Here is a 12,404-nt window from a genome sequence, read left to right on the forward strand (position 1 = left end):
GGACACTGCAAACCCGGATGAATCTCACCCACGTGATAAAGGTTTCAGCTTTTTTACTTCACAAGGGTCAACAGATGGAAGAGTTGAGGAAATGTGGATGTTCGAACACGGGCAGAATGGTGAATGTTACACAGTGTGCAAAGTGGCCACTTGGACCAGCCAACGACGAGTCATAAGCCCTGTAAATGCCTAGACTTCCATATTCCCTTCTCAAAAATGTTTTTACTCTCTATTGAAACAAATTGAAATATGAATAACTCCCCAGGGAGGAAATCTAGCCAGTCTGCGAACATTTGGACATACTCAAACATTGTTGGGCATAGTTTGTTTGAAATGATTTAGTACGGAAAAAAAAATCTTATCCTGGTGGTCTTAAATGGAATGATAAAATTTATTATATTTACCAAGCATGGACAATCTTTTACATTATTCACAATATTATACAGTGTGACAACATCAGCCACTATGCGTCTAGTTAGTTGAAATGGAGGATATATGCAAATTTTCTTAAAACATCATCTCATCCTCATCCCAACGAAATTTAGTACAAAACTGAAAATAGTTAATCTGTTAGATTTACAAATTACACAAGCGATGGAGAATACCTTAAATAAAGGAATATGGACATTAAGGCGTGTACAGGGCTTATGACCTGTCATTGGCTGGTTTAAGTGGCCACTTTACACACTGTGTAACCTTCACCATTTTGCCCATATTTGAACATCCATATTTCTTCAATTCTTCCATTTGTCGATTTTAGTGAAGTTAAAGAGCTGAAACCTTTATTGTTGTGAAGAGATTCATCTGATTGAATTATTACACATACTAGGCAACGCCTGAAAACAATTTTTCAACTTCTTCTTGGACCAGTTGGTTTTATTACAATATTTGAGTTTGTCCAAATGTTCGTAGACAAAAGACTGGATTTCGCTCCCTCGGGAGTCATTAAGATTAACTTAATTAAAATTAAATTTGTTAATCTTAATGACTCCCGAGGGGGTGAAATCCAGTCTTTTATCTACGAACATTTGGACAAACGCAAATATTGTAAAAATTTGTTAGATATTGTATTTTGCAGCTGAAACGACGCGTCGATATAATGAAATCCAAACAACAACAAAGACAACGTACCGCAAAAACAAACAATAATATATTTTTTGTTTGTTTATGTCCAAACGTAAAAGAAACCAAAAGCCAGAACGCTTTCTTGTGTTTTTAGAGGAAAATAAAACTATTCTGCTTAGGTTTTGTAATTTTATTTCACATTTTATTAAACTACTAAATAAGTACTACCTTTTTTTTTTTTTTTTTTTATTTAAATCTTAAAGTAGGGCACACATATCATACATATTGTTATGTGTGTTCTAATAATAACATTGAAAATATATTTAATTTATAAATTGTTTATCACATATGTCTTGACCATTATTTTAAATTTTGATATGTTGTTTTCTTCATAAATATTTTTTTCCATTTCGTAATACTTTTTAATTGCTTTAAATAAAATTGAATTTTGTGACTTTGCCTTTTTCCTAAATGGAAGTCTAATTTTGTTCTTTTCTCTAGTATTGTGATCGTGTTCATGCTGGTTCCGATCAATTTTTTTCCAAAATTCTGTTTTTTAATTAGAGTTTATAATTTTATGAACAAATATCATTGTATTGTAAAATATTCTTTGTTTATATGTTAATAATTTCATTTCATTTACCATCGACTTTACCCTCGTATATCTGTTTTTTTTCAAAATGATTCTAAAGGCTTTATTTTGTAATACAGTTAGTTTATCTATGTTTTCTTTGTTTGATAAAAATAAAATGCTACTACAGTAGTTAACGTGTGGTTCAATAATTGCTTTGTAAATAGTTTTGCAGGAGTCCTTATCAATAAATCTTCTGATCCTTTTCTGAAATGTTCTTCATCTCTGTTGTAATATGTTAATGTTATCAGCTCCCCAGGGAGTTGAATCTAGTCCTTGTCTACAAAAATTTGGACAAACTCAAAATATTGTTGATAAATTCACTTGGTCCATGAAGAAGTATAGAAATTGAAAAAATAAAATTTTAGGCGTTGCTTAGTATGTAGGTGAAATAATTCAATCACACGAATCCCACCCGCATAAATAAAGGTTTCAGCTTTTAACTTCACAAACATCAACAGATGAAAAAATTGAAGGAATATAGATGTTCAAATATGGGCAGAATGGTGAATGTTACACAGTGTGCAAAGTGGCCACTTAAACCAGCCGATGACAGGTCATAAGACCTGTAGATGCCTGGACTTCTAAATTACCTCTTAAAATATCGATATATCTTTAAATTTGTTGCAATAGAGAGGGAATTAATTTTTGGGAAGGGAATATGGGGGTCTAGGCATTTACAGGGCTTATGACCTATCATTGACAGCTCCTTTACTTCACAAAAGTCAACAGAAGAGGCATAGAAATTGAAAAAAAACTCATTTTCAGGCGTTGCCTATTATGTGGGTGAAATAATTCAATTAGATGAATCTCACCCGCATAAATAAAGGTTTCCGCTCTTTAACTTCACAAACATCAACAGATGAAAGAATATAAGGAATATAGATGTTAAAATATGGGCAGAATGGGGAATGTTACACGTTAGTAAAGTGGCCACTTAAACCAGCCAATGACAGGTCATAAGACCTGTAGATGCCTAGACTTCTATATTACCTTTTCTGAAACGTTCTTCATCTCTGTTGTAATATGTTAATACTAAAAAAGTAATATTAATGTCGTTCCTGTATCTCTACCCAGGGGTGCATAGGACACAACATTGGTTTATTACAGTCAAATTCACGTCCACTTTTGATTGCTCGAAAAACAATTGCCAAAATTATAGATAAAAAAAGGCTAGAACGTACCCTTCAAATTTAGTTTTTAAAGAACTATTTGTACCTTCAATTGATGACATCTTTAAAAAGCATATATTATGGAGTTGTTCGTTATTGTGGTAGAAAAATTACGTTTTTGATTGTGACCGAATATCATTAACTTTTAAAAATATTAGTCTCATGTGTTTTTTTCTTTTTGTTTCAGAACTGTCTTTACCTGCTCTAACTATAATCTCAACAGAAGAACTAACTACTCTCTCACATAATTATCTCAAGGATTCATATGACAAAACCGTCGATGTAACGTTCGTCAAGCCATCCTACGAGGGTGGTACTAGAAAACCACCGCAAACAGCTAACGATTTGCTAAAGCATAAACAAGAAGAGAAAGTACACAACCTTTGGTCTAAACTAGAAGACTACTCCCTCAAAAGGTACTTAAAGATCAAAGAAGAAACGAAGCAAGACAAAAGCTTACTTGAACAAGACATTAAATACCGAAAGACTAAAAGAAAAGACAATTTCAGAATAGCGAGAAAAAAACTACCAAGTGGGGTATCGTATTATTTAATAAACCAAGAAAATAACCCATATTTTAAATTACTAAACTCCATAAATATAAGTAGCAATTTTAATGAAACCCATCCAAACATAGGCAACATTAGAGTTTGGAAGAAACACGTCACGAGATTCAAGCAAAAGTTTGAAAACGCTTTAAAAATTAACGATAGATCAAAAACTTTGCTTGATCCAAATGGCGAGTTGCTAACAAAGCACGAAGAAGACATCAGAAATGATTTTAAAGAAAGACGGAAGATGACTGGTGAGAATGACGTCACAAGTTTGGTCGTGTACGGTAGCACCACAGAGACTCCCGTTCCTGTGTCTTATGTGAATTCCAGAGTTGAAATGATCAAGAGATTTAGGAGAGAAGTTGCTGACCCAGAGTCCATCATTGGAGCTTGCAAGCCATTTGTCGAAGGACTTCCAGATCAGCAAACTTTCTACAGCCCAGGATATCCCGAGAATTACCCCAACCAAACAGATTGCGTCGTCGTTCTTACAGGTAAAATTATGTTCAACTATTTATGCATGACTGTTACGGTTTCTGAGTTTAATCTATTGATTGGCACAAATTCAATTAGAAATTATTATCTTTTTTTTGTCCAAACATGTGATAGACTCTAGCTTCTGAAGTATAATAAATATGTACGTTATTCCTAGACTACCTTCATATTAGAAAGAGCTTATATTACACATCCAATCAATTAAGATGAGAAAGAGCTGTAGACATTTCCTTTATTCATAATATTTATTTATATGTAACTCGTTCTAACCATCTAAATATCGAAAAATGATAATTCTTATTATCACATATGACGTCGGGGTCACCAATGTAGGATTTAGTTTGCTGGGTGTTAGTTTGGAGCTCCTACCCCAGTTAGAGATTGACAGAGAAGACACGAGGTTGGTGTTTAATGCGTATTTATTACATGGCGAATAAGACACAGCACTTGGTTGTAGCACGAGCGTAGTGGCGATGATGGGTTGAAGTAAATGCACTTGAACTACATGCTGGAACTATGTGATGTCGTCGAGCTGGTCTGACGTGAACTGAACTGACTGACGTTGGCTGCGCCCTCTGGTCTCTTCATAGACGACGTTCCTTTGTAGTTCATTTCTTCGTGGTAGGGACGATGTGAATGTACTGTAGAACGATGCCCTCTTATTTCATGTGAAATACTCAGAGTTGCATTTTACGAATGTATTGGATTCGATGGAAAATGATGACATTGCATCGTCGGTTATTAGTCTACTTCAGGAGAACTAATTTAACACGTGTGTGTCATCGATTATGGACTATGGACCCCACAGATTAAAAATTTTAATATTTCATATTTGGATTATATATTTAAATTTTTAATCTGGATGGATTTTTATGTGTGGGGACAAATAAAGAGTTTGGTTTATAACGAACCTAATCCAATCACATCTGTTGATATTTTGAGACAGAGAATAATCGATGCGGCAAATCAAATGAGTAGGGGTTTAACAACTGGTGTAGTAAAAAAGTGGATTTAAAGAATGAGAGAATGTTTGCGAAATAGAGGTGGACACGTGGAGCATGAATTGTAATCTTAGACTTTCTGTTTTGTGCCTATTTGGATTGTTTTATTTTGTTTTCTAACCCAAGCGATAAATTTGACGCTTAAGTACGGTTATTTTTTACTACTACCTTTAATCAAAGTTTTATTTAAAGAATTCTGATAATACCCTAGTTCGTTAGACCTTGCTGGATAGCAAATAAAACGTAGTTTATTTTTATTTTATCTGCAGTATAACTGACGTAGACTTTTTTAAAAATATTTCTGAAACAAAAAAATATTTTTTACGAATTTATTTCTATGTATAACTCTCAATTGTCTACTACGAACCAGTCGGTTCAGTAAACTGCAGTTTTAGGATTAAAAATAATAAAACAACCTATCCTCTGCTTAAAAATTGCAAAAACAAATAAATTACAGGCAAAAAAATTAGGACAATAGACAAATATCTGATTAAAAAAAAAATCAATACGCAATATCTTGAGAAAAAAAAGTGTTTCATAGTAAAATCTGTCAGGAATGAAAACTACAACATTTTAAAGGATCAAGGTCGATTTAACCAGTAATCCTGTATATATTATATACATGTATGTTCATACAAAAGATATAAAAAATATAAAATGAATAAACACCAGATCATTAAAGTAACTTTTGCAAATAATTCATTAATCTTTACTATAAAATATCATACAATCATAGAATTAAGAATAGTCACACCCTATACGCACATCAAATATAAGGCGACTCAACTACTCATCAATGAGTAGGTTTACGTTTTGACCAATTAGTTTCATTGTAGACGTCGCTCAGTACGCAACTCCTGATTTGAATTCAACTATGCCGTGTTGTGTCCTTTTGAAGTTTAGAAATACTGCTAGGATCTTGAAGAAACAGGATGCAATCACATTTCATCTGTAATTTGTAAATTAATGTGTATAAAACAAGTGCATTACTTAAAAATTGAATTATTTTTCCATCTGTCAGATTGTCGAAGAAACAAAATGGAAATTTCATTAGTGTTGCCAGGGTAGATATTTTTTTTACCCTACTTTGCTTATCTAATAAAAGAACTAATGAAAATTACACCTCGGATTAAACAACGCCGTGGGGGACATTTGAACGACATTATCTTTAAAACTTCAAATATTATTTAACATGAAATAAAAATATCAGTTTTATGTCAAATAAAATTTGTTTTATATTTTAAGTTCAAAGTTCATTAATTCAATGACTCTTATTAAATGACCCTTTACTTATCTACTCTTTTGTGTCAATCAATATTTCCGCGTGCACAATAAAATTTTAGAGAAATTAACAGATTACTTTTTTTTACCTTACATTTGTGTTATGATTTTTTTTCCCTATCAAGCAACATTACCCGGCGACTTCACAAATACGCGCGGCGAAATTGGGGCATAGTGGGGGAATTATTGGACACAGTCCGATGTATTCAAATATGATTCTACGCTCCTTCTGGACTATTCTTAATTCTATGCAAACAATATTTATAAAGACATGATTTGAATTCACAGAGACTCGAGTTAAAAATGTCGATATGAGATGTACATTCGTTTCCTAGTCTGTGAATACGAGGTATTAGTAAGTGACAAAGATAGTTAGTTTGAGAAGGGTGACAATAATATTGAGTATCTTGTCTAGTTCTACGTATTGGTATGTTAATGTTTATTTAATCCAGGGGTTCGCAACAATCAAATTAAGAATTAATGATTATATATAAAAATATTAGGTTGGTTATTTTCCTGCGATCCTTTAGAGTAGGTAAATTTAAAAAGTTTAACAAAGACTTGTAGTTGATTTATTTTATAGGAACATGCAGCTTGAAATTAATAATTCTATAAAATTTTCGTTGGACTCTTTCAACATTATTTATATGAATTTTGTAAAAAGGGGACTATATAGTAGAATTGTACTCTAATTGGCTTCTTACCAAGGATATATACAAGAGTTTCATTATTTTAACTGAATCAAAATCCATTATGGTTCTAAGAAAGAAACCCAAAGTTTTCATACTTTAAGAAGTAATGTGGTTGATGTGGCTTTTGAATTCAAATTTTCATCGAATATGACACCAAGATCTCGAATCTCTGTGACTTTTTCCAGTTGAACGTTGTTTATTGAATACGGAAATAAAATTGGAGATTTATTTCTACAAAAAGATAATAGTTTGCATTTGTCAACATTTAAAAACAATTTTTTTTTTATTAATAAATTTCATAAAAAGAACATGTTTTTATAAAATTCTAAACATATCTACTTTTACACATCTAGTAAATGTTATCACTGTAACTCACCAAAAAAAGAGACTAACTCTTGTGCTTGGAGAGTGACTTACACTGTTTTAGTTATTTATTTATTAATTAATTAATTAATTATGGATAACTTATATAGCGCCATTTTCGTAATAAAATACCTCAAGGGCGCTTTACGTGGTGATTCTATCGTTAAGTTAATTTAATTGAAGCTTTTAAATTTGTAATTTAATTAAAATAATTTATTTTGTATACGAGTTTATATAATTTTAAACATGAGTACATGGAAAAGAAAAATAAAAATATAGGATATATAAAGAAAAAACAATAATACATGCATACTCATTGAAATTTAATGTTGTTTTTACACGTGTTCAAAAAATTTCTTTAGATTAACTTTAAATTTTTTTATTGATATATTATTTTTAATAGTTATTAGTTGATTGAGAAGATTATTATAATTTTTTACACCTTTAAAGACAAAGCTTTTTTGACCATGACTTGTGTGGAATTTAGGAATTTTAATATTATGTTGGTATCTGAGTGACTTATTCATCTCAAATTCTTTTATTTTTTCATCTTTATAATTTTTTATAATATAATTTATTTTATAGAATGTGTCTACTGTATGAACTTTAAATATTTTATGTAGACTTTTCTAAAGAATTATTAGAGATACACCAGTTATTCAATCTATTTAAATCTGATTGAAATGTGTAGAGATGAAGAAAGATTGGCATGATTTAGCTCGTAGTCTTATCATGAATATATTGTATGGCATTATTTAATTGTTCTTGTTTGTCTTTGCTTCATACTTTTATGTTAATTTTGTTCAGTTTATTGTACATTTTCTTCTTAACATAACTGTTGCGATTAGCAAAGTCTTCGAAATATTTTCGGCGAGTACGCCCTCTGTAGTTTGTTCCCTCAGACATTGACTATCATCTTTAAAGTCAGTTTCATAAGAACCATGATATTATGGCTCAGTTCTTTTCATAACAAAGTCAACAATCTGTCTGCTGGCATTGTGCGTTTTAAAAGTCAAAATGATAGACCACTATAAAATCAATACAGTTAAGTAGTGTTTTCAATCTGTGTCCAATAAATCTTCCGCCTGGGTCCCAGTGGCTGTCAGTCTTACCCTCCCCGGGGTTATTTACACACCACCCCACACCTTTCAATATTATGCCTCGTGAAGAGAAGGGTTGCAACCCCGGCTTTCTATTCCGGGTTAGAAATCCCACAACTGAAACGCGCTGAAAGGGGAAGGTAAAAAATCAATTAAATATTTTTCATGGGTAATATGTCTTTGAGTATGTTCGAATATTTGAAGACGAATGAATGACCTTACTTGCAAACTTATCAATACAAACTTAACCGATCATTTCATGCCCACTCCCTGGATGGAGCATATGGTATCCACAAAGAGCCTCCATGCATCTCTATCGGCTGACAACTCCATTGCGTCCTACCAAGTCAGGTTCTCATCCCGAAGTTCTGACTTAAACTGCCGACGAACAATCAGCGGCCCAAAACGTCGAGAACCTGATACCTTGTAAAGTAGGCAAGCGTGGTTACGGCTCTCAGGAAGCATCCGCAGTATTTAGCCTAGCCAACCGTATCGCCTCCGCTTGATGACATTTGTCACTGGAGTTTGCTGCGTCCGTTCTCTTATTACTTAATTCTTCCCACATTCCTCACAAAATCAAACCACCGCACAACCACAATTCTTTTGAGAAACCTATTCTCGCATCTGAGGATATGAGTCTCCTTGGCGGTGCCCACAAGAAAAATTTGAGTAATTGAATTGCACTATCTGTAATCTGGTAGCCCTGGCATGTTTGTGCTTACAAAAGGTAATCCAGAAGTACAGAACATGCACCTCATGGGATTTGTAAAAAGAAGGAAGGAACCTATTCACTGACTGGGACTATCTTCGCAAATTATAGCACGTTAAAAACATTGAGTGTTTTAATAAATTATAACACGTTAAAAACATTGAGTGTTTTAACAAATTATAACACGTTAAAAACATTGAGTATTTTAACAAATTATAACACGTTAAAAACATTGATACCCGTATGCAGAGACAAACCCTAAGGTGAGGAAAGTACATTCTATTGTCTTCACCTTCGGGTTATTCTCTGCATTTGAAATTAGAATGTACTTTCCTCACCTTAAGTTTTGTCTCTGCATGCGGGTGGGTATAAGTGTTTTAACAAATTATAACACGTTAAAAACATTAAGTGTTTTAACAAATTATAACACGTTAAAAACATTGAGTGTTTTAACAAATTATAACACGTTATAATCATTGCGTGTTTTATCTGTGTATTTCTTTTATGGTTCTGTCATACCATATTAATTATAAGGTATAAATTTTCAAATCATTAAGGAAAATTTTGAAAGTTTGGGATTAACAAAAATTATCAGTAAAAAAATTTCGGCCTATAAAATATGCATGTCTCTGTGCTAGCTTCGTTTTACAATGTGGTATTTCTAGCTCACGATTCCTTCTTAGACTTGATCTATTTGATAACTTATATATGAATTTTGGTTCTTAAATATACATTTAAAACAGTGAAAACATTGTGTTTGTCTTATTTCTAAAAGTTTAGCTTCTTGGAACAATTTAAAAGAGGGAAAAGTGCGATTTTTGTGAAGGATTTTTTCTTGGTTTAATATGATTGCTAAAAGCTCCCCCGCATCCAATTATTCCATACGAAAGCGATGACTGTGCAAGTGCATATTATGTCATTTTAATAGTATGTAGTTGGGCGTAAATACTTAACCGTTTGATAATGAGGTTTGTAAGGTAAATATTCATTTATTTTATTTGACACTTTATATACATATACAATAAATATACATATAAGGGCGGGCATATTGCCTTAAGGCAATTTCTTCCTACCTACCCAAAATGTTCAGTTTGAGAAAATTATAAATACATGGACATATTGAATCTTACAATTTTACACAAAAATTAAAAGCAAAGATTAACAAAAATAAATATAAATATTTTTAAAAAAATAACACTATACTATGAAGAGAGGAGAGGGGATGGGAAGGAAAGAAGAAGAATAAAGGAACAATTTAAATATTTAGATAGTGACATTTCAATCTTGACTTAAATGTAAATAATGAAGGGGCGTCTCTAAAATTAGTGGGTAGATTATTCCACAATCGAGCGGCTACTTCTGTGAAAGAGGAGGCAAAAAAATTAGAGCGATGACAGGGTATTAAAAGGGTTCTCTCGTTACTAGAACGAAGAGATAGTCCGTGTTGTGAAAGAGGTTGGATGAGCTGTCTCAGATAAACAGGCGAAGTGGGATTATTTAAAATATTGTGAAGAAGTGATAGAATGTGAATGTTTCTTCTATGCCTGATACTGACCCAGTGTAGTTGCGTGCGATACTCGGTTATGTGGTCAAATTTGCGAAGATTAAAGATATACCGAATACAAATATTCTGCAATCGTTCTAACTTATCGAGCAATTCAGAGTTAGCATCTGGATAACATACATCCGCGTAGTCAAGGAGTGGAAGTAGTAAATTCTGGACTAATGTTTGCTTAACATTAAATTAAAGTAAATAAGGCAAGGGATAAAATTATGAAGCCATTCTACCAGAACTAATATCAAAATAATACAGGATCTACAGTATTCCATTACTGAGAAAGTTGTACCACTAGAATTATTTAATCAGACAGATAACAAAAGACTCCTTTAAAACTCTGCCAGTTCAAAGAATTTTGTATTTCTGCATAATTTTAGAGCAGTATAATAATAATATTATTTTAATTTATCAAATTCTTAATCATAACACACGCTTTCCTTATAATTCTCATTATATAACGAAATAATACAGACTAAAATGGATACAAAGTCGTTGGAACAATAAACTTCTTTCCCCCCTGCGGCAACTACACGTGGGTGCGTGGACCGGACCATCTTCTAGGAATTTAGCGAAAACATGTGTTTGCACATGTGCGATACTGCAACAGTGACCAGTGACCACCGAACATCTACGAAAGCCACCCTTCGGATATTTTTATCTGTTATGTCATCCATAGTGTCGAAGTGCTTTATCTGTTTAGTTTTTTATTGTTTACTTTTTAGCACGAACACCTTACAAATTTACTATTATGCTCAATGTTTGTTTTTGTAAATTTATTGATAATTTTAAGTTGCCAGAATTTCACTCGTCCATGCACTTTGTAGCTGCCAGACGATTAGTAATCTAGCTTCATTAGGTAAATGTTATCAACTATCAAATATACACATTTAGTAAATGAGGTCTAGAATTCCAACCGTCCATGCGCTCAGTAGCTGCAAGACTTGTTGTTATGTAACTTCTATTTTTATAAATTTGTTTGTTATATATTTTTTTTTAAATATCACCAAATCTCTTAACTTTATTGTCAAATAAAAAATTTCAAAAATGTAAATATGGGCTAGATTTCTTATTGTCTATGCGCTCTGTAGCTGCAAGACGTGCTGTAATCTAGCTCCTGTATATCATAATTGGAGACGAGGAACAAGAATCCCAACCGTCCATGTGCTCTGTAGATGCAAGACGTGGTGGGATATTTATTTATTGTACAGCGCCCTTGAGGTGATTTTCACAAAAACGGCGCTATTTAAATTATCCAAATATATATATAAGTGATTCATAAAATTAGTAATAAATATGGCAGTAGAACATTAAATTATATTGTACCCTACATTTTTTATTAAATTCCTACTGATCTTAGAATAGAAATTGGCTTCTTAATCAAGAGTTTTTGTTTTAATGTTCTATACAATTAAATAATATATGCAAATTTGATTAATATGTATATTAGCAATATGATTTTGTCCAAAATTTTTCCATGCAAGGACTGGATTCAACTCCCTGGAGAGTTGTCAATATTAACATATTACAACAGAGATGAAGAACATTTTAGAGAAGGTAGAATCCAGTCCTCGTCTGCAAACATTTAGACAAACTCAAAATATTGTTGATAAATCCACCAGGGCCGCGATTTCGAATGGCTATCTATCTTCATCGGTATATACTGAGACGGTATAAACTAATATCAATATTTATGTACGAAAGTGTGTATAATTGTATGGAAATTTAAAGTATCTTAGTCGGTAACCGGTAATTGAACATGTTTAGAAAAAAAAATTGTAAAAAT

At 32.3% G+C, this 12,404-nt stretch overlaps 1 protein-coding gene across 1 annotated transcript in view; it reads left to right on the forward strand.

The window, feature by feature from the left end:
* The first annotated feature begins 3,389 nt into the window (after positions 1-3,389).
* The window catches only part of Neto (Neuropilin and tolloid-like), a 96,760-nt gene continuing 87,745 nt past the window's right edge, over positions 3,390-12,404 (forward strand). The window contains exon 1 of the mRNA XM_088233482.1: positions 3,390-3,916. Coding sequence (XP_088089608.1) covers positions 3,667-3,916 — 250 coding nt within the window. The 5' untranslated portion in view covers positions 3,390-3,666. The remainder of the gene's footprint in view (positions 3,917-12,404) is intronic.

This window comes from Micrasema longulum, unplaced genomic scaffold (assembly GCF_059751315.1).
Source record: "Micrasema longulum isolate JH-2025_06_02 unplaced genomic scaffold, ASM5975131v1 h1tg001111l, whole genome shotgun sequence".
Taxonomy (NCBI): domain Eukaryota; kingdom Metazoa; phylum Arthropoda; class Insecta; order Trichoptera; family Brachycentridae; genus Micrasema; species Micrasema longulum.